General features: G+C 41.7%; 1 protein-coding gene across 3 annotated transcripts in view; it reads left to right on the top strand.

Annotated features, from left to right (window-relative positions):
- Nucleotides 1-23,352, top strand: part of KCNK10 (potassium two pore domain channel subfamily K member 10) — a 146,251-nt gene that overhangs the window by 91,278 nt on the left and 31,621 nt on the right. For all 3 annotated transcript variants that reach the window (XM_054666210.2, XM_001136938.7, XM_016926536.4), the window contains exon 4: nt 8,051-8,211. In XM_054666210.2, coding sequence (XP_054522185.1) covers nt 8,051-8,211 — 161 coding nt within the window. The remainder of the gene's footprint in view (nt 1-8,050; nt 8,212-23,352) is intronic.

The raw sequence follows: 23,352 nt of genomic DNA, 5'->3' as shown, positions 1-23,352 counted from the left end.
TGTTTTTGTGATCAATAGGGAATTTTTTCCTTTTCCTGTTTCTTTCCTGAATTTCATAGCTCACATTTCATCTTCACTTGTTGTTCCATTTTTCCACTGATTTCTTGAATTTCTACTTTTTGGCTTCTCTGTGAAGATTCTTAGAGATGATTATTTCATACTTGGTCACAATTTTTGTCTGATTTTTGAAACATTTTTCTGGTGAGCCTCTTTCCATCCATTGGTAAGTTTTGCTACTCTTTTCACATTTTTTTTCTTATGGAAGTTTTATATTTGTGCTGGGTCAACTTCTTTTTAAAATACCTGGCCCCAGGCAAACTGGATATTCCTGGACCAGCTTTCTGCCAAATGATTTCATGGAGTTGGGGAGAGGAGAGAAGGGTGAGTCAGGGTACCACCTTCCAGATAGCACATCCTAACTCTCTTCATTTCTGTGACAGAGTGTTTCTGCAAATAGGGTCCTTCTGTATTATTTCTGTCCTACCTCCCTGTTTTCTGAACCAGATCAAGTTCAGGGTGGCTTCTGCTGCTCTCCCTCTTTATCCTATGTTTCATGCTTGGTAAAAACAGGGACATCTCTTTTGAAGTTCAGAGTGAGACCCTCCCCTTTATACTTGGATATTTTCGGATACTTTCTGAAATTTGCCACTTTAGGGCCCTGTCATCATTTTCTGAGCTTCTTCTTTTTATTTTTTGTTCATATGGCTTCTGTCCAATCTCTGCTTCTTTTGGTAGTTCTTACACATATGCTGGAATCTCTGGATTATATCCTTCTTCCTGCTCTGCTGAAAATGAGTTTGAGGATTTTCTGCCCACATACAATTGTGAAGTAGCACTGCAACAAAAATCTTCATTCAGAAGCAGGAGAGACACCCAGCAGTCACTGGTCCACAGCAATGAGGGACAGGCATTGAGAGGCTCCCCCGCCCTCCTGGTGGGGGAAATTCCTTCATTCAAACTTGTTTATACTCTCTAGGAGGAACTCCCTGCCTTATTGCTCTCTGAAGCCCAGCTATGCCTTTTGAGAGGTTCTTTCCTCTGAGGCACAGTTTTGACAATCAACTTCCTATAGGCGCAAATTTCAGAGGCTAACGATTGGTTTAGAGGCACAGGTTTTTGCTTTTGTTTTAAGATCTAGCCTTCAGGACCTATGTTGTTTCTAGGTGAAATCCAGAAAGTCATATGCAACAAGAACATTTTGGATGAAGGAAAATTGCCATTGTTATTTAGAAACACTCTTAATCTAATTATATGACATGCTAGGTTTACACTTGCAAATCTGCAAATATATTGGTGTTAGCTATTAAAAGTATTCAAGATGCCCATGACACCAGTGGGTCTGGGACTTAGAAGCCTTTTCTGGCACTCTAGGCCAGGTTAGGTCAGCTTAATCCACAGACTCACAGCGTCCAACAAAGGAAGCTGGGTGGCCTGACACATTTAGTATAAGGGCAAAAAGTGTTAGCAACCTGAACAACACCAGAGGGCGTTGCTGTAGTGGATCCAAGAAGACCAATGTCAGGTTTCATTGTGTTCAGCAGATTGTTAACCTGGGAAAAAGTGTCACGCATTGTAGGAGGATCTATTGTACACCAATTAAAATTGAGAAAGTCTGGGCCACTTCAAGAAGTACATTTTGGAAAATGCTCTCTGGTACTCGGTATTGGATTCATGAGACATTAGTGTATATTGAAGGAAACTCCTAATTTTCTTGTTTCATGACATGGCTAAATGAATGATCTGTCTGCTGCATTGAAAAACACTATGGCTACATTGGAAGGTGCATTAATGGTATTTATTGTGTTAGCTTGTTAGGAATCCAGGAACTTGGTTTATTGAACAACTATGTTTATTGATCCACATAATATTATGTGACTGAGGAATGGTGGCTCCATCTGCCTAATGAAGAACGTTTGATATGCGACGGTTTTTGCCCTTTTTTGTGTGTGTGCTTACACCGGAATCTTTGAGTTTGAGCAAATGGCTCTTAGCCCTTGGATTCTGTTGCCTGGATTCCATTCACTTACTCACCCATGTCCTCATTGTCATATCCCCAGTGGTTCCCTTCCCCATGCTTTGTCCCCAGTCCTCAGGTGAACAATCACCTTGTTTAGACTAAGAAATCCAGTGCTTGGCCACAATTATTAGTTCAAAGATGGACATATGATCTGGATTAGGGGCTTTTGCCGAAGCTTTGGAGGAAATGACCTCTCTTTCTTACTAAAGGTAAGTCTGGAAAGAGACAGGCCTAAGGCACTGCCAGTCATTTTTTTCCCCTTGGGTTGTTCTGCCTAGAATTCATCAAACACTAAAGAAGCAGAGTGAAGAAAAGGAGTGGTGAATGGGGTCTCGTTTACATCATTTGAGCTCTGGATGGTGCTACCCAGGAAGTGTTAAGAAATAAATGTTAAACTCCCTTCTATTTACTGGGGTCAATATATTTTCTTTCGTTGTTTAAGCGAGTGTGCATTGAGCTTTCTATTACCTGCAAGTGAGAACATCCCAATACATGCTTTGGGTCAGAGCTCATGCAGGGCCAGTGAATATCCTCTGACCTCCACAGCTAGTGACTGAGCCTGCTGGCTGCTGCAGCTGCCATCTGTCATCATCTTTGAGCCACTGAATCTTGATTTAAAGTCTTAGGCAGAGCCATCCTATTTGTTCATGTGCACACATCCTGGCTGCCTAGGAGGCTGTTTCCTCTGTGGTGGGAGGCAGGACACTGTATCATACCAATTATGCACAGGAAGGGGGTCTTTCCCAAAAATCAGAAGGAAGGTGGATGCTGAACAGGAAACTACTGCAAAACAAATGTGCATCAAAACCAAAAGTAAAATGCAAAGTCCACTTCAGTATCATTGTACAGTGTTAACACTAGAGATAGGGTCCTTGTTCTATTTAATTTAGAAAACACAATTTTCTCTCTCACTCTTTCTTTCTTTTAATTGAAAAATAATGTATTGTAAGTTGAACACCATTTAGCTGGCTAAATTTTAACTCCAGAGTGGAGGATCTTTATAGAGTCATACAGTTAGAGAATTCCAAAGAAGCCCTTAATACAAGTAAGTAAGTAAGAATAATGAGGTGCAGAAATAATTGTTTTTCCAGTTACTTAGTGGTAAATTCATTTGTTGCATGTGGTCGCAAGGTTTATAAGAAAACTCAGAGCCCAGCAATTCTTCCAGTTCTTCCTGAGCAATTTTCCACTACTTAGGAGTCAGGAAAGAGGAACCATGAGAGCTGAGGAGCTGTGTATTTCATTAATTGTGAAATACACAAATATTGGCCTGTTTCCTTGCGATCATAAAATTTGCAACGTAATATTGCAGACATTTTTGCATATTACTAAAGTTCTTTGAAAAGCGTATTCTTTGATGGTTTCTATTGGATCCACTATTCACACTATAATCACATATTCCTGGGAACTTAAGCTGTTTCTATTTTAGTAATAGTGTAACACCATGGTGTTAACGTTGTGAAGTGTGGTCTTCATCTCTGGTTGTTGCCTTGGAAAGGTTACCAAGGGTTTGCTCTGTCAAAGGAAATGAAAGGCTTGCCAAATTTCTTTCCAGAAAGGCTCTCATGAGCAGCTTAAGGTTATGTACTTTTCAGACGGAAAAATGTGTTTATTAGGTAGAATGTGTATAGACACACTTTGGGAATAATAGAATCTTTTCTGAAAAGCAGCGCTACTCCTTAGTATCAGAGGTCCCTTTTATCTGAGGATATCAAAGCACTTCTTTTTGAAGAAGGTTTTTCTTGTGCTGAGATATATGGAAAGATTTACAAGTGTATAGCAAACAGAATACCTTCAGGCACTTCTCCAGACCAGTAGCCACGCCAGAAGGAAGAGCAGATTCTGCTCTGTCAATGACGGGGCTGCACTGCACCCTAGTCCCTTTCTCAGTAACTAATTCAACGTGAGAAAGTCCCACCTGCCTTTGATTATTGGCTCAGCTGGTGGGTCCCCCGTAACTAGCTTTTCTAAGCCGGATGAATGATGCTCACTTCTATGTGCAGATGCTTTTTCACAAGCTGTCATTTGTAGAAGGACAGCGAGCGATCAGGTTCTTACCAATATCTGTGAAATGCGATTAGATTTTAGTCTGTGAGGCATTTTCAGATTGAGCCACCTGACTCTACCCACATCAGAGAGAGAGCCTCTGGTCAGGACCAGGTGGTAGCCAGTCACTGCGTCACTAGCCTGGCAGCCTCATTTAAGGGTTGTCCCTATCAAACTATCGAGGCACCTGTTGGTACTTACCCAGCACTGGATTGGATGTTTATTTTTTATTTTTATTTTTATTTTTTCAGAGAAGGGGTATTGCTTTGTTGCCTGGGGTGGAGTGCAGTGGTGTGATCATAGCTTACTGTAACCTCAAACTCCTAGCTCAAATGGTCCTCGCGCCTCAGCCAACCAAGTAGCTGGAACTATAGTTGTGCACTACCATGCCAGGCTAATTAAAAAAAATTTTTTTTTGTAGAGACAAGGGCTCACAATATTGTTCAGGCTGGTCTCAAATTCCTGGCCTCAAGTGATCCTCCCACCTTGGCCTCCCAAAGTGCTGAGATTATGAGTGTGAGCCCCACTTGATTTAGATGGGATGTTTAACCCGTGCCTTTGAAAAGAGCAATCACCGTGGCTAACATTTACTGAGTTCTTACTAGTTAACATGCATTGTGCTCCACGTACATTATCTCATTTAATCCTGCATAACCACATGAGGTGGGTACTGTTATTAGCCTCATTTTATCTATGAGAAGACTGAGGCCCAGAGAAGTTAAATAACTTTCCCAGTATTTCATAGTTAGTAAGCAATGGAGTCCAGCTAGATTCACCAGGACCAGCTACATAATTTGTGGCACCCAGTACAAATTGAAGTGGGGTCCCTTAGAGCATTAAACCAAGCACAGGACCCATCTAAGCGTGGGCCCTGTGGGACTGCACAGGGTGCACATCCATAAAGCAGCCCTGCCTGCGCAGACAGACTGGTGACCATAATAAGAAAGCACACTCTCAACTAAACAAGTAGGGCTGCACAACACACAGTTGGGCCAAGATTTGACTTTGGCACGTAAACAGCAAATGGAAGCCTTTGTGTGCACTCCTCAGGCACAAGTCCTCTTTAAATGCCAGCTTTCTCTTCCTGAAAAACAGGGAACTCTTTTCTAGCCAGAGGTGAACAGATCTGAGCTCATCCTGGTGCTGTGCGTTCATTACAGCCTCCCCTTGGCTGTTTGCCCTTGTGGAGTTGGTTGTCTTCTGCTGAAAGTCACCACCTGATGCTGTGTGTGCTATGGGAGAACAGTGAAGTTTCTGGAGGGAAGATAGGAATCAACCGCCTGTTTTCTCCTGGGACTGAGTTTTCCTGGAGACATATTGCTCAGAAACAATTCCTTCCCACAGTAAAGCACAAGGCAAACTGGGTGCTTAGTTTGCATCATATTTCACAGGTATTTAATCTTCACATGTAACTCTTGCTTTGCATGTAACTCATTTAATCTTTAATAGCTATGGGTAGGCACTTTAATAGCCTTGTCTTTTAGATGAAGAAAGTGAGGGAGAGAGATTAAGAATGTGCCTATGACCTGAGAGTTGGTAAATAGAAGAATCAGAACAGAAATCTGTGTAGTCTCTAGTTCTAGAGCCTACAGACAACTGTCACACCTTACTTCAAAGTTCTACCCAAGCATTCTAGAAGGATGAGCAGGGCAGTCAGACAGGTGGGGTGTAACTAGATCCCCAAATCCAGAAATGTGGTCTTCCCATTGCCTCAGAGCAAAGCTCCAAAGTGTAAGTGCTGGAATTTTCCCAGAGTGACAGTGTTGAGGGTCAAACAGTCTCTCCTTATAGTTCACCAAAGGCATGGAGCACAAATACACTCACACACATGCCCATGCATGAGATACAGCATCACTCAAGAATGATGACTTTCTGTCCACTGGGCAGTGTGTCACCAAAGAAAGATGGCTGTGAATATATTTAAAGGCTTGTTTGAGTATTGCATCACTCATGCTCTTACCCAAGAACTTAGCTTTAATATTATTTTTGTGTTCTAGTCAACAAAACACTGAACAAATAAGGAACCAATTGTGATAATAATAATAATAATAATACTTTGCATTGGTACAGTACTTTACAGTCCATTGATTTTTTTCCCGCCTGCATTTTCCTTGAGTACCTCTGACACTAGGATTTTCAGATGTTAAGTGGGTCTAAGGAGAACCAGGTAGTGTGAGGTGGAATTGGATCCAGATCTTTCATCTCCTCACTTCTCCCTGATGCTCCGTGGTAAGCCACAGTGCCTTACCCAGGAGGTGGGTGGGGGTGGTCATCTCTGAAAGCTGGAGGAAGGGGGTGTAGCACTTGTCAGGATTAATGAGATGCCTGTTCATCCAGTTCCAAGCCTCCACTTTTTTGCCTATTTCTTTCTGAGACACTTGGACAACCTATATTCCCCAAAGTTAGGCTATTGTGAGACAGTCAAGCTGGGGTCTTCAGTGTTTTCACAAGTTACTTGGATGTTTCCAAGAGTCACCATAAACCTGCATAAAGTGAAACTGTAGAGGCTCATTTATTTCCTATTCAATAGGGCTAGCTTAATGTCAGCTCGACCATTCTAGAGGGGTATTCTTGGAAAAATGATTTTGTCCAAGTTCCTGAAAGTACCTGAAAAAAGTTCTGAGAGCTTTTTTGCATATTTAAATCAAAATCCTGGTGAGTAAAGGAAATACAAGATGAGGAAGCCTAGCCTGAACACTCATTTTAGAAATGGAAGCTGTAATTTAGATTATTATAAGAGGTTTGAATGATTCAGAACAGAAGATTGCAAAGGAAAGTATCCAGGTGACTCATTCCCGAAGGCAGAAGGCAACCGTGAGTTCTGCAGGCCTGTGGGTGGCTGAATGATGGACTAACCATCAACGTTTTTTTATCATGTTGCATTCCCAACCTGTCAATAACCATGGACCCAATAACTCACTCATTGAATGGATTCAGAAACAGGCCCCACATGATTTACCCAGATTTGGGAGAATGGTTAGATTACTGTCTAGATACTTTTTAACATAAGATTGTAATATCAATTGGCACAAAAATGAATATTAATTAATTTAGACTTTCATCTCCATGTAAAGTGTGCCAAGCTATAGGACTTTTTCTTCCAGCAATACTTTCTTTAGCCTCATCCATATAGGGTAAGCCCAGTACTCATTGTACGTAAGTTACTTATGTAATGGCAGTACTCTTAAGAATGCAGATGTGGGTATTTTCAAAGCACTATTTGAAATACATATTAGTAGACCTGACTATAAAAAGATTCTCTTGTATTCAAACATCCATCAGTAAACTTTTAGCATCTTATTACCCTCAATGCAAGAGGTAGTTGGGCGGAGAGGTAGGACTCAGAGATGATGTGGAGTTCCCAGTAAAGAGAAAAAAAGAACCAGATGGGGCGAAACTTCACTAGCAGTGGGGAGAGACAGCACAAAGCCTTCCCTTCCCTATTCTTTCCTGTTTTTAGACTTCCCAGGGTAAGGCTGTACAATTCATGAGTCCTTTCTAACCTTGTACTAGACCACATTTCCTCTTTAATATGGGGTACCCATTACCCTTCAAGACAGCCACAGTCGGTCCGGATGGAGCCCATGGGTAAGACTGTGAAAAAGAAGCTCTTGTCAAATCTAATAAGTGCAGTGGTGATTCCTTCCCACACATTCAGGTCTCGCTAAACTAGACATGCCCATGATGCTTGGTGTTTCAGAAAAAGGTGGTATCACTTTTTGTCAGAAATGAAAATGAAAGTTCTGAGTGACCATGAATTTCCTAAAATGTGTTAATATCCAAGAAACCTTAAAACCGTTTGTAAGGGGAGAAGGAAGAGAAGCAATGGAACAATGTTGCGAATTGTAGAGGGCCTTTGAAATGAAGCTCTACTCCCTAAAGCTCATAAGGTGGGGGAATGTACAAACTTTTAAAAAAGTCTGTGAGTTCTTTGGTCAGTATGCTAATTTCTCTGCCACTCTCCCTCTTTTTCATATTTCTCACCAGGGTATGGGAATATTGCTCCGAGCACTGAAGGAGGCAAAATCTTTTGTATTTTATATGCCATCTTTGGAATTCCACTCTTTGGTTTCTTATTGGCTGGAATTGGAGACCAACTTGGAACCATCTTTGGGAAAAGCATTGCAAGAGTGGAGAAGGTCTTTCGAGTGAGTACTGTGTCATATTTAAATTCTAACCACTGCGATCCAGTTGGCTTTAGCCTGACAGGATCCAGGAGGCAGTATCAGGGGCATTGTCTGCTTTTAATGGAATAATTTTAATGTTATGATTGTATTTTCTGTTTTGGCCAATGGAAGTCAAACATCTTGCACCTAAACTCCCTTCTTTGAGTAGCTTCCTATTTTAGAGTGATATTTCTGCAATCACAACACAAGAGGGTTAAGTATGGATTTGCCAACACAGATTTTTTGAAGAGGTGAGACAAGTTCAGTTTCTCCTTCAAGATGGAAGATGGGGTTCCTCATTGTGTTTGTAATGATGTAGAAAACTGTAAATCCATCCATTTTGTTGTTGGAACTCCCTTACTCCGTTTTATTTTCAAGCACAGTGTCTTCAGGCTAATCCTGCTTCTTCCAGAAGCCTGACTTCTCCAGACACTGCTCTGTGCTTTGCACCTGTCTCCTAATGGTCTCTCTCTCTCCCATCTCTCACTGCTGAGTGCTCCCTCAGAAATGGCATCCTGATGTACTACTTCCTACTGAACTGTTGATGATTGCTATTGCCTTAGTGGGTTTTTTCCTTTCTGGAATATTTATCTTTAAACAAGAGACAACTATCTCAACTCAAGGAATTTATTTACTAAAATTAAAATTAATTAATAAATTATTCCTGGCATTAGTTGCAGGCATGAGTGGCTGAGTGATTAAACCGGGGTTCCCAATGCCCTTTAACTCACACTCATTCGTATGCTTTCACAGAACACCTGTTTTGCTCAGATGTAAGGTCACTTCTGCTCTCTTACTCACTGCTGACCTAATTCTCAAGTCTTTCAAACCTTCCTCAGGGAATGCTTTCTTATGATGACTTAATATTTAAAAATGACATTCTGAGGTCTTTTCCAGGATCTAGGAATGGTGGCCAAAGGCAGATCAGCTGGAAGCTCTAAAGCTGTGCTTTTTTCCCCCTCTAAGAACTCTTAAACTTTGAGTTCAAGGCTGTCTCTGCAATAATGGCTCATACTTCTCTTTAGAAGAATGCAAGGGAGCTTTCAGATGAGCAGTTTCAGAGGCTTTTTAAAAAGAGTAGAATGGGAGGAACGAGGCACCATAGCTGGGTGAGCCATTTTATAATCTCACTGATCCTGGGTCAGCTGCCTCAGTTTACTCATCCACAAAAGGGGATAGAATTTGAATCTACTTTGTCAGGTTTTGCTGATGATTAAATGAAATAATGTGTGGAAAAGAGCTTGTCATATAGGGCAGACATATAGAGCGCAGGGCTTCTGTGTGTCTCTCCAAGAGAAGCCCTCGTGGGCAGGCTAGCCACTCATCCGGGTTTCATCTGAGGAGCTCTGTGGTGTGTGAGTTTTACTGGAATGTCCCACAGCCTGTGCTCCTTCATGCTGGCTGGCCGGTGGCCTCATTAGACCGCGCACCTGGGCTCCCCAGTAGTCTCCATGGAAACCATCAGTGCTCAGCTTCCCTGCTTTTCAGACGTTTTGTTCTTCCTAAAGCAGACATGGCAGCCCTGTCTCCAAGAACTCTTTTGAACTTCTTGGAAGCACCCTTTTAGCTGCTGCCTCATGGCCCTCTGACTTAGAGAAAAAAGAATCTGGTGGTTTGAACACTCAGAACAGGATTCAATTGGGGAAATGACTGATCTGGCATTTTTATTTTTATGTAGCTTCTTTAGAGCTCAGTTTCCTTATTTGTAGAAGAAAGGATTGGACTAAAAGTTTTTGAAATCCTCCTTAGCAGAAAAAATTCTAGTTACTATATTTGAAGTGATGGAAGAGGTTGCAATCATCTGGACATCTGCTACTAAACTTAGGGACTTAGTCTCCCCTAATGAATTTCCGACTACAAATAGAGTATATGGTTCTCCTTCCTCTTGAAGCTGCCTCTCAAATGGACCATAAACAGATTCTGATACAGAGCCTTAGAAATCTCTTAAAAATTTCATCTTTATGCTGATTGTCCACTCAGCTCCTTGCAGCGCCATCAAAGATCAAGATTCTTTTAGGAAGGCGAGACAGTTGCATATTATTGAATTGGCAGCGCACAATGAATGCATTTGCTGAGTATTGGAGGGTGCTATTGGAAAGGGTGACCGAATTCCAGGGGGAGTGTAAGCACACTTCCTAAATATACGAACAACTGATCCTGCAGCAGTTTGCTTGCTGCATGTAAAGTTTTGGTAGAAAATCTCAGTTTTCTGCCATTGATTTAAACTACATTTAAAAGTCCAATTATGTTTAGGTGGTTATTTGAGAAATGAAAATTGTATAAGCTAACAAAGCTTGGGGTTGTGAATTTTTAGTTCTCATGGGGGAAGGTTTATGTATTTCTTCTGCTCAATGAGTGTTAAGCCCTTCTCTTGATCTGTTATGTTTTCTCTCAGCTCTTGGGAAGAGAGGATTTACGGTGGAGTAAAAATAAAATCTAAAGTTGGCTTTCTGCCGGGCATGGTGGCTCACACCTGTAATCCTAGCACTTTGGGAGGCTGAGGTGGGTGGATCACCTGAGGTCAGAAGTTCAAGACCATCCTGGCCAAGATGATGAAACCCTGTCAGTACTAAAAATACAAAAATTTGCAGGGCACGGTGGTGCATGCCTGTAATCCCAGCTACTCGGGAGGCGGAGGCATTAGAATTGCTTGAACCCAGGAGGTAGAGGTTGCAGTGAGTTGAGATCGTGCCACTGCACTCCAACCTGGGTGACAGAGTGAGCCCCTGTATTAATCAATCAATCAATAAATAAAGTAAATATAAAGTTGGTCTTCAAGATGCCTGAATCCTGAGGTGACCCTGTTTTGGGTCCTTCCAACACATCCCAGGTCTGATCCTCATTTTAAAGAATTGCTGAGGGATATTGGATTACTTAGAAATGCTTTTGGTTGCAGAATAATAAAATGCCTGACTATTGGAGTTTTTATGACATGAATAAATAAAAATTCTTCTCCTCTAGAGTTCAGAACTAACTGTGAAATGGAGGAGTCAGATGGAGATCAAATTGCCAGCTTTATTGCTTATAAGCCGATCAGAGAATATAGCTTTAGCTTTGTTTCCGAAAGGGCTTACAGTCACTTTACCCTGAATTAGGGCCTTGCTGCTGCATTAGTTTTTCTATTGCTGTGTAACATATGACTACAATCATAGAAGCTTAAAACAACACTTTTAAATGGCCTTCTTGCACCACCACTTAGAATGTTTAATTTTGCTCTCAGATGATGTTCAGAAACAAAGGAAAGGTAAAAGTAAAGGTGCCAAATTATTTGCAGATGTGCATAACCAAACCCAAATGAAACTAAAATAAGAATGCTCACAATTTTCTTTTTTTTTTTTTAAGTGGAGATGGGATTTCACTGTGTTGGCAAGGCTAGTCTGGAACTCCTGGCCTCAGGTGATCCGCCCTCCTTGGTCTCCCAAAGTGCTGGGATTACAGTCGTGAGCCACCACGCCCAGCCACACACATTTTTTTAAGCCAGGTGTACAGACCAAATAACATATTAAACTAGATGTAAAGAAAGAACCAAAAGTGAATTCACCAGAAAAGACATGCCACTAAGACAGAATGTAAATTCTGTAGAAACCAGAGTACTCAATGCAGAAGGATACTTTTCTACCAGAAAGTGCTTGCCAACAAACAAACAAACAAAAACACCTTTTACAGACCCAAGAGGGATGCAAAGTTCTTTACTTAAGGCACCTTTTAGCCAAATCAAATCACATATAAAGTCAAAAAGAACTCACCAAAGGGAGGGAGTCTGAGAATCTGAGAGGAGAGTCACCCAGACAGAAGAGGCAACAGACAGAAGCAGAGAGCAGAAAGGGCTCAGTCAGTACTGCACTCAATTCCAGGGACCTCTCATTCCTCTGAGGTGCACTCACTTTGATCCCACTTCTGACACCATTTATGTCACCCTAAATAACATACAGAGAGAGGCTCATTGAAAGAAAATGATATTTACTCAGGGATGGGCATTGCAGTGGTAATACATGCCAGTTTAAACTATGTGTGCATTCAGGGAGGTAAAGCAAAAAAAAAAAAAAAGGTTTTTAAAGGAAAAATGAAGAGGATTACATAATTGTTTTGAGCTAATTATCCTTGAATACAAGGATCAATAACAAGGGTGATGCCAGTCCAAGGTTCGACAGTCAGTTGCTGGGTAGATGTCTTCGCAGAAATGCTTTTCTGCATAACGCGGTGATGGGTTTTGTGCAAGGCTGTAGTTTTTGCAGTCTTTTATGATAGCTCTTGTAATCAGGCATTTGTGCATGAGAATCCTTCCTTGCTGGCTTTCCCTGACTCTGTTTGTCAGAGTTTTAAGCACAAGTAACCCCATTTTGATTCTGACAATTTTCATACTCCCAACACTCATTAACAATGGGTTAAGAATTTGAACCCTTATCTCACATAGCAAGAAGCCTGGAGGCACGTTGACTCAGGCTTGTGCTATCCGCTCCACAATGTCAGGTGTATCCAGATTTGTTACCTCTTTCTGCTCTGTTTTCCTTCATCCTCAGACTTGTCACTCACATTGCAAGATGGCTGCTTCATGACCAAATGGCACGTTTTCACCCAACCTCATATCAGGAAATACAAAAGGAACTCCCTTAAAATTTATCTTTTTTTAGAGCAGTTGCATATTCACAGCAAAATGGAGGGGAAGTTACAGAGATATCCCATATCCCCTTGCCCCTACACACATGCGCAGTCTCCCTCATTATCAACATCCTCCACCAGACTGGTACATTTGCTACAGTTTATGAACCTACATTGATGCATCATTATCACCTAGAGTCCATAGTTTACATTAGGGTTCACTCTTGGTGTTGTAGAGTCTATGAATTTGGACAAATTTATAATGACATGCATCTACCATTATAGTATCATACATACATAATATTTCACTCTCCTAAAAATCCTCTGTACCCTGCTTGTTCATCAATCCCATTCTCCTAACCTTTGACAATGACTCATGTTTTTATTATAGTTTTGTCTTTTCCAGAATGTCATTAATATGGTTTGGCTGTGTCCCCACCCAAATCTCAATTTATATCTCCCAGAATTCCCATGTGTTGTGGGAGGGACCTGGGGGAGGTAGTTGAATCATGGGGGCCAGTCTTTCCTGTGCTATTCTCATGATAGTGAATAAGCCTCATGAGATTTGATAGGCTTATCAGGGGTTTCTGCTTTTGCTTCTTCCTCATTTTTCTCTTGCTGCCACCATGTAAGAAATACCTTTCACCTCCCACCATGACTCTGAGGCCTCCCCAGCCATGTGAAACTGTAAGTCCAATTAAGCCTCTTTTTGTTCCCAGTTTCAGATATGTCTTTATCAGCAGCGTGAAAACGGACTTATACAGTTGTGCAGTTGGAATCATACTGTATGTAGCCTTTTCAGACTGGCTTATTTCACTTAAATATGGATTAAAGTTTCCTCTATGTCTTTTCATGGCTTGTAGTCCATTTCTGCTGGGTGGTGAATAATATTCCATTTTCTGGGTGTACCATAGTTTATGTATCCATTCACCTACTGGAGGACATCTTGTTTGCTTCTAAGTTTTGGTAATTACAAATAAAGCTGATATAAACCTCTGTGCACAGGTTTTTGGTTGAACATTAGTTTTCAACTCCTTTAGTTAAATACAAAGATGTGTGATGACAGGATTGGATGGTAAGAATATGCTTAGGTGTATAAGAAATTGCCACACTGTCTTCCAAAGTGGCTATACAATTTTGTACTTCCACCAGCAATGAATGACAGTTCCTGTTGCTCCACATCCTCATCAGCATTTGCTGTTGTCGGTGTTCTGAATTTTCTCAATTCTAAGTGTGTAGTGGTATCTTGCTTTAATTTGCATTTCTCTGATGATGTATAATGTGGAGCATCTTTTCAGATGCTTACTTGCCATCTGTATATCTTCTTTGGTGAAGTGTCTGTTAAAGTCTTTGGCCTATTTTTTAACTGGGCTATTTGTTTCTTTATTGTTGAGATTTAATGTATAATGTGTAATGTATTATTATTATTATTATTGAGACAGAGTCTCACTCTGTCACCCAGGCTGGGGTGCAGTGGTATGATCTTGGCTCACTGCAACCTCCGCCTCCCAGGTTCAAGTGATTCTTCTGCCTCAGCCTCCCAAGTAGCTGGGATTACAGGCGTGCACCACCATGCCTGGCTAATTTTTGTATTTTTAGTAGAGATGGGGTTTCACTTTGTTGGCCAAGCTGGTCTTGAACTCCTGACCTCAGGTGATCCACCCGCCTAGGTCTCCCAGAGTGCTGGGATTACAGGCATGAGCCACTGTGCCTGGCCATATTTTATATATTTTGAATTATATTCCTTTATCAAGTATATCCTTTGCATTTTTTATCTAGTATATCCTTTGCAAATATTTTCTCCCAATCTGTGGGTTATCTTTTCATTCTCTTGATAGTGTCTTTAACAGAGCAGAGGTTTTAATTTTAATGAAGTCCAGCTTATCAACTATTTCTTTCATGGAGCATGTGTTTGTTGTATCTAAAAAGTAATTGGCATACTCAAGGTCATATAGATTTCTTCCTATGTTACCTTCTAGGAGTTTTATACTTTTGCATTTTACATGTAGGTATGTGATCACTTTTAAGTTGATTTTTGTGAAGGGTGTGAGCTTTGTGTCTGCACCATATTTTTTGCATGTGTATGTTCAGTTGTTCCTGTGCCATTTGTTGAAAAGACTTTTTTTTTTTCCTCCATGTTGTCGCCTTTGCTCGTTTGTCAAAGATAAGTTGGCTATATTTATGTGGTTCTATTTTGGGCTCTCTATTCTAGTTCATTGATCTATTTGTCTATTCTTTCTCCAATATCATACTGTCTTGATTACTTTCGCTCTATAGTAATTCTTAAAGCCAGTTAGTGTCAGTCCTCCAATTTTTTTCTTATTTTTCAATATTGTATTGACATCAGCTCCTTTTATGGAAGAAAAATCTTTCCCAGAAGTTACCCTGTAGATTTCCCCTTCTGTCTCATTGACCAGAATGAGATCACATTAGCATCTGCAAGGGAGGCTAGGAAAGGAAGTATCGGACAAACGATGATAGTGTTGCCATAATGGACTTAAACCAGTGATTCTCAAAGTTTGGTCCCTCAACCTTAGGCATCAGTATCCCTTGGACCATCAGCATCGGCATCCACTGGAAATTTGTTAGAAATGAAAATTCTTTGTGGTGGTGGTGGTGGGGGTGGGGCTGGAGCTCAGCAATCTGTGTTTACCAAGCTGTCCAAGTGATTCCAATGCTTAAGGAGCAGAGGAATCATGTTTCATCTCTTGGGGCTGAACACATTGCTGTGATGAACAAAATTAGAATTCTGTTAGCGAAGAAGTTGGAGTAAGCAAATGATAACGTCTCACATAGATGTCAATTAACTGCTAGCCACTGAGATCACTCATAGAGAAGATGTCTTCACTCTTCCTTGTCATAAATTAGGTGGCTGTTGGGATCCTTGAATCAATCAAGATAAGCTAGCCTATCACAAACAGCCTACTCCCACTCCTGCCAGATCTGCTGCAACCCAGGCAGCTTCTCAGGCTCAGGGGCTAGATAGGGTGGGGGAAACAGCTGAGCGCTGCTTGCTGGCTCTTCAGAGCGTTGTCCCTCAGGTAGAGCCCATTGGCCCGAGCTAGTTACCAGGTCCCATTCGTAGCTGCAAAGGGGGTTTGGAATGCATTCTTTCATCTCCAAGAATAGTAGTGGATGGTAAAATTGTTGCGCACTGGTATAGTCATGTACGTATGCTCTAAGATGCACTCCTGGGTCCCACTCTAGGGTGACCAGCCTTTCAGGAATTTAGTTCCAGGTCGTTTGTGCATCACTCTTCGGGGGGAATACTACTATTGTGAGACTCATAGATTTCACACCTGAGAAAATGGAGCCCGTGAGGTGACTTGCCTGGATCCACACAGTGAATTGGTGGTAGGACCTGGATTAGAACCACTAATCCTGCCTTAACCTCTTCCAGATGGGCTGAAAATATTAATGTCAGATTAATCTACACCATGAAACCAATGTGGAGTTTAGAATATTTTAGTATACCATACTAATTAAAGTAAAAATAATTCTTCCTGAGTTCCCAGGGAAATATCTGGGCAGTTAGCATCCCAAATATCTGCTTATTTGGGATGAAGGAGGGCTGACATTGGATTCTGAAGCAGGTTTTGGAAGCAGGCGGCCTCTTTCTCCCCTGCTGTGGGGTAGCTGTCTTGCTGGGCCAGGCTGATTATCACTTGATAGGATGCTGTAGGAAAACCAGTCAAATTCTGGACTGATTCTCATTTTCTTGGCTCCAAGCTGGACTTTGGCCTCTGGTAGGAAGTACCTGCTTCTTTTTTTCCGGCTCGGATCAGCAGGCTTTCTGGTATTTCCTGTAAAACCAAGGGACACCTTTTTTTTTTTTTTTTTTTTCTTTTTTTGGCTTTCCCCCCGCCCCAAGGATATGGCAGAAATGTTTATTTGCTTATGGATCCAAATGATTCTGGGTGTCACTGACAAATAATAAAACATTACCCTAGACTTACGAGTGCCAAAATTACTTGGAAAATTTAGAACAGGCCACATGTTTAAGATGGAAGTGATGACAATCTCAAAGTGCTAATACGGTTAAATTAGTGGACTGATCAACCACTTTAGATTCCAGGAAGGGGCATGTGGCGGAAGCCAAAGACTCCTGCAGGCCTCTGCCATGTGCCTGGCATGGATCAAGGAGAGGCTTTTAAGAACACAATTGGCAGGAAGCTTCTGTTTCTCCTAAGGCATCTTTGAGCTAGCATTCAGCAGCAAAAGGGTTAACTTAAAATAATTATTATTTCAAGAGGCAGGCGCAGTGGTCCACGTCTGTAATCACAGCTCTTTGGGAGGCCAAGACAGAAGGATTACTTGAGCCCGGGAGTTCAAGACCAGCCTGGGCAACATAGTGAGACCCCATCTCTGAAAAAAAAAGAAAATCGAGCCGGGCGCGGTGGCTCATGCCTGTAATCCCAGCACTTTGGGAGGCAGAGGCAGGCAGATCACTTGAGGTCAGCAGTTTGAGACCAGCCTGGCCAACATGATGAAACCCTGTTCCTACTAAAAATACAAAAATTAGCCTGGCATGGTGGTGTGTGCTTATAGTTCTAGCTACTCGGGAGGCTGAGGCAGGAGAATCGCTTGAACCGGAGAGGCAGAGGTTGCAGTGAGCTGAGATTGTGTCACTGCACTCCAGCCTGGGTGACAGAGTGAAACTCTGTCTCAAAAAAAAAAAAAAATTCAAATTACTTGGGTGTAGTGGTAAGTGCCTATAGTCCTAGACACTCAGGAGGCTGAGGAGTGAGGATTGCTTGAGTCTAGGAGGTTGACACTGCAGTAAGCTAGGATCACATCACTGTGCTCTAGTTTGGGCAACAGAATGAGGCCCTGTCTCTAAAAATATTTTTAAGTAAAATAAAAAAATAAAAATTATTATTTCAAACAGATCAAAATCCCTGTTTTGGAAACTGGGTATTATTTTCAGCATTGTAGGTTCAGCTACAGTTTCCAATACCTATTGGTAATGAAAATGTTCAAGGGTCTTGGCTGTGCACATCAGCATTGCACCCAAAGAGGCAGGGGAGGAGGGCAGAGTGGTAGGCTGAGGCTTTAGTTTAAGAAATGGCTGCCTTTCAGTAGTGTAGAAGAGACACAATATCAGTGAACTTCAGTTTACCAGTGCCCGTATGTCTCTGGAGTATCTGCTTCTATGTCATGCCTGCCCTAGTACATACCATATTATAAGTTCCTAACAACTAACTCAGTAGGATTAATGTTACATGATAATGTGAGTTTATTTATTTATTTATTGAGACGGAGTCTCACTCTGTTGCCCAGGCTGGGCAGTAGCACGATCTCGCCTCACTGCAACCTCCGCCTCTCGGGTTCAAGCGACTCTCCTGCCTCAGCCTCCTGAGTAGCTGCGGCTACAGGCGCGTGCCACCATGCCTGGCTAATTTTTGTATATTTTTAGTAGAGACGAGGTTTCACCATATTGGCCAGGCTGGTCTCGAACTCCTTACCTCGTGATCTGCCCACCTTGGCCTCCCAAACTGCTGGGATGACAGGCATGAGCCACCACACCCTGCCGTGAGTTTATTTTTATCAGAGAGAAGACCCTGGTTTTAATGTAAACAATTGCTTTCTTCCTTTTCCTAGGCGGCAAGAAGGTAGGAAGGAATTATTTGAAAATGCAAATAATTTTAAAGCTTTATCAACCAAGTCTGTTCCAAATTAGTTTACGGATTTTGTGTAGCTTTAATGATAGGGCCAGAATGTACATTTGGGGTGACCTACATATATGACATCCACAAAACAGACTACACAACATTTCTTAATGACAGTCCATGACAGTTTTTCCATGGACGGCTCCTTTTTTCCTCCCTTCATTTAACATAGGATTGCTCAGCCTGGATACTATTGACATTTTGGTCTGGATAATTCTTTGTCATAGGAGTTGTCCTGTGAATTGTGAGATGTGTAGCAGCATCCCTGGGCCTCTACTCACTTGATGCCAGCATCATCACTGCCCGCAGTTATGACAGCCAAAATGTCTCCAGACATTACTAAATGTGTCCTCAGGGGCAAAACCGCCCTAGTTAATTTGACCATAGCTATACTGGGATATAAGGGGACAATTGCCCCAAAGACTACCAGGTGCATGCCCTGGTCCCCTGTCCAAAGCTTCCACACGAGCTCTGGTGCCTCCACCAATGATCCTAATCAGTTTTTCAGTGCTAGCGCCATTCCGACTCAGAACTCTCCTCCCTCAGATGGGTCCTTAAAGAGGGCTTTGCAGATTTTATACTCCGGGAATGAGATCATTTCTCACCAAGAAAGCAAAAATGCTTGGAGACTTGACTCTGATGAGTACACATAATGATAAATTGTTCTGCTATTATTCTTCACTAGGCAAACCATCTCAGCACTAACTTTAACTGGCCCATAGGGACTTATCTAATGTATGGTTCTTCTTTCTTGGCTTACCTTTCATAACTGGCCAGTATCCCTTTGGTGTTTCCTGTTGTCTTCTGAGGTCATTATAGAACGTTTTAATGGCCTTTAAAGTGCATCTTCACTCTTTTCTATGCACAGTAAAGATATCAAACATTGCCTGAAATAGAACTACTTAAAATACTGCCTGGATAGCGTTTATCATTTAAACATTTTCCAGGTAGCTTTAACAGAGTCTCTCTCTGTCTCTCTGTCTCTCTGTCTCTCTCTCTCTCTCTCTCTTTTCCCCCTGGCAAGCTTTGATCACAGGTAACTTCTGGGAATCTGGTTGTTACTTTGGGGTGGGAAATTATTCATGAACATCTGCATGCCGGAACCTTTGTAGGGAGCCTTGGATCGGTCATTTGTCTGAGAGGATTTTGTTGAGATAATACTGAGTATTATGGCACTGTGATACCAAAGCCTAGATATAAGTCACTGATATGGTTTGGCTGTGTCCCCACACAAATCTCATCTGAACTGTAGTTCCCATAATCCTCATGTGTTGTGGGAGGGACCCAGTGGGAGGTAATTGAATCATGGGGGAGATTATTCCCATGCTGCTCTTGTGATAGTGAGTCCTCATGAGACCTGATGGTTTTATAAGGGGTTTAACCCCTTTGCTTGACACTCGTTCTCTCTCCTGCCATCCTGTGAATAGGTGCCTTCCACCACGATTGTAAGTTTCCTGAGGCTTCCGCGGCCATGCGGAACTGTGAGTCAATTAAACCCCTTTTCTTTATAAATTACCCACTCTCGAGTATTTCTTCATAGCAGCGTGAGAATGGACTAATAGAGTCGCTAATCTGTTTTGAGGGTTTATTATGCCAGATACTGGGCTATCTGGGCTTTACCTAGAGTAAGCTGTACAGTAAGTAACCCTGCCAAAGAGATCATTATTGTTTCTTAATTATATGAGATTGGAATGCTTAGACTGGTTCTGTGACTTGTCCAAGGTCACACAGCCCATAAATGACAGAGCTAGACTTCCAAACTTGGTCTCCCTGCCCCAGAGTGCATGAATAGACTTAGTCATTCCACGATACGTCCTTTCTTCTTTCTCTTGCAATGTAGGCATAGCATCTGATGGCTCAGAGGAGCCTTCACAAAAGGTTTAGTAAGACCTGGGGACAGATAAAAATGGCTAGTTGAGAGAAAGATATTGGGCCTGTCTTCATCTGCTTTAAAAGGATTTTAGTTTTCTGACTTTATGCTCTCTCTCAGTGTGTTGAATTGCATCATAGCCTCTGGTTCTTTATGTACCTGCTTTAGTTCCCTAATACCAGCTCATTATTAGTTAATATCTCTTTCTTTGTGTTCTCTTTTCTTGGAGGTTAATCTAAGATTTAGGTGTCCCCTTGCTCATGTCTGCTGCTATGTGACTAATACAAAGATGGGTTTATATTCTGGTATCACAATAGGACATTAAAAGTAATGGCAAAAACCACAATTACTTTTGTACCAACCTAATAAAAGAGGGGCCTATACTGTACCAATAGCTGACTTGTTTTGACCCACCTCTGCGAGAGCAGTTGCCAGGCAAAGATAGTCCCCACTCTGTTCTTCCATCCACTGCTCTACTTTGTACAACCTGCTTAATGTTAAAAACAGGAGGAAATACACAGCTCAAAGCCAAGCCTCTTGGTGCCCTGAGATAGCTGGCCTTGTCCTCCAAAGCATTCTTCTTTTTCTGGGCTCATCAGAATGCCTCAGTGCTCTGCTTCGATGGTTTTAAGAGCATAGAGTGGCTTGGTGTGGTGACTCAAGCCTGTAATCCCAGCACTTTGGGAGGCTGAGGTGGGCGGATCACCTGAGGTCAGGAGTTCAAGACCAGCCTGACCAACATGGAGAAACCCCATCTCTACTAAAAATACAAAATTAGCCAGGTGTGGTGGTGCATGCCTGTAATCCCAGCTACTTGGGAGGCTGAGGCAGGAGAATCACTTGAACCTGGGAGGCGGAGGTTGCAGTGAGCCAAGATCACACCACTGCACTCCAGCCTGGGCAACACGAGTGAAACTCTGTCTCAATAATAATAATAATAATAATAATAATAATAAAGTAAAATAAAAAGAGCATAGAGTTTGAGACCATCACCACCAAGATTTTAATTCCCACTGGGGATTTAACTCAGTCCTAAACTCAAGGTCTGCTATGTCAAGTAGTATTAAATATCTCTTCCTTTTAAGAGCCATTTAGCTCTTTCCTCATATCTTTCAGATTTTGCTGGTTTTCCCTAAGGCTTCTGAAACTCTTAAAACATCTCTGATAGAGGAAACTATCTAGAAAATTTTATGGGTATTCATTATCAGTGAGGTCTTTCTCATTGAAGAGATAATCACTTCTTAGAATCCCAGGGGTTTCATTAAGTATTAATAAAAGGTTTTATATTTTTGCATTTTGGGGCTAGTGAAAGTCTAGTGATGCTTTAGGTCTACAACATGGTAAACTGTATTTAAAGATTCCAGGTGCTTTTGAGTTATGAATTTAATGCAAGAATTCTATTAGCAATCACATTTTTACTAGTATTATAAAATCAGCATAATAGGTGAATGATTTCCTATGTTCATGCTTTATCACCAATTTTCACAGGTTAGTTTGGTTCCTCTGGAATGCACTGATTTAATAAAATATTAATTCTTTGCTCTCTTCTTCTAGAGAACTCTTTTTAAAAAATTATCGTAATTTTTTTTTCTTTTTACATTTAGCCTCATGTTACTTCTGTGAGCCAAGCAAGCAATGACCTACTTTGGTGTAGCTTCTAACAAATTAGGTTCCTGAAAATTGAGAGGTGCCCTTATTGAATTGAGTGTGCTCATCACGGAGCTGGGTGTGTGATCTATGTGTTCACTGTAGGATAAGTTTTAGATGACTGGCATGTCAGTAGTCATTGATACTTTCTAGATAGCTTTATGACTTTTTGCCTTAGGGAAGGGAAAATGTTTAGAATACACATCATTATTGAAAGGTGTGCCAGTGTTCTGAACCATCACACCCCAAAGAGCCAGCTCCCCGGGAGGTGACAGTGTGACAAACATGTGCAGCCCCATGCTGAGCAGGCTCTGATGGCTTTGCATAGTGAAGGGCTGCCAACAAACTGCACTCTCCTGAACTGAATCCAGCCCAGGAAATGTGCATTCCTGTTAGAAGTGCACTTTGTATTTCTGGGGGAGAATGCATTGCTTTGTATTTTCTGAGAGGAGCTGCATTTGTGCATCATAAGTTTTGACCTAATGGTTTTGCACCATGTCTTGGAAGTTTACTGCTGAGTTTTAGGCTCCTGCTCATAGATAGCTGTAGTTCTCATCCTATAGGTGGTGGGCCCCTAGGAGCCTGAGGTGTCGTTTTAAAGGATCAGTGAATCCTTTTGTGTTTCAAGCATTGCCAGTGGACAGAATAAATAATATGTCTCCTTAACATGTGTGCTGCCCTTTTCCAAATGTGTGTAGAGGGGTTGTCATCAATGATTCATTTCAGTTCATTTTAAAGGGTGACTCCCGTATTCATAGTATCTATAGTATCTTTTTTTTTTCTTTTTTTGAGATGGAGTTTTGCTCTTGTTGCCCAGGCTGGAGTGCAATGGTGCGATCTTGGCTCACCGCAACCTCTGCCTCCCGGGTTCAAGTGATTCTTCTGCCTCAGCCTCCTGTATCGCTGGGACTACAGGCATGTGTCACCATGCCCAGCTAATTCTGTATTTTTAGTAGTGATGGGGTTTCTCCATGTTGGTCAGGCTGGTCTTGAACTCCTGACCTCAAGTGATCTGCCCACCTTGGCCTCCCAAAGTGTTGGGATTATAGGCATAAGCCACCATGCCCGGCCTCTCTTTCTCTCTCTCTCTCTCTATATATATGTATATTCTCACTATCAGTTAGTACCAAAAGTTCTATTGTTGTGTGGGGATCAAGGATATTTTTAACCTTCAGAAGGGAGTGCCATACTCACAAAAGTTGAGATCACTGGTCTTTCAAGTTAGCATCAATTTCCATGACATTCTGGGCTTTCTTTTTTCTGTGGATTTAACATTTTCATCCTGGCCATAGTCATTTTTACAAAGATTTTTTTTTTTTTTTTTTGAGATGAAGTCTA

The sequence above is a fragment of the Pan troglodytes genome, chromosome 15 (assembly GCF_028858775.2).
Source record: "Pan troglodytes isolate AG18354 chromosome 15, NHGRI_mPanTro3-v2.0_pri, whole genome shotgun sequence".
Lineage (NCBI taxonomy): Eukaryota > Metazoa > Chordata > Mammalia > Primates > Hominidae > Pan > Pan troglodytes.
This window is presented reverse-complemented; position numbering and strand designations above follow the sequence as displayed.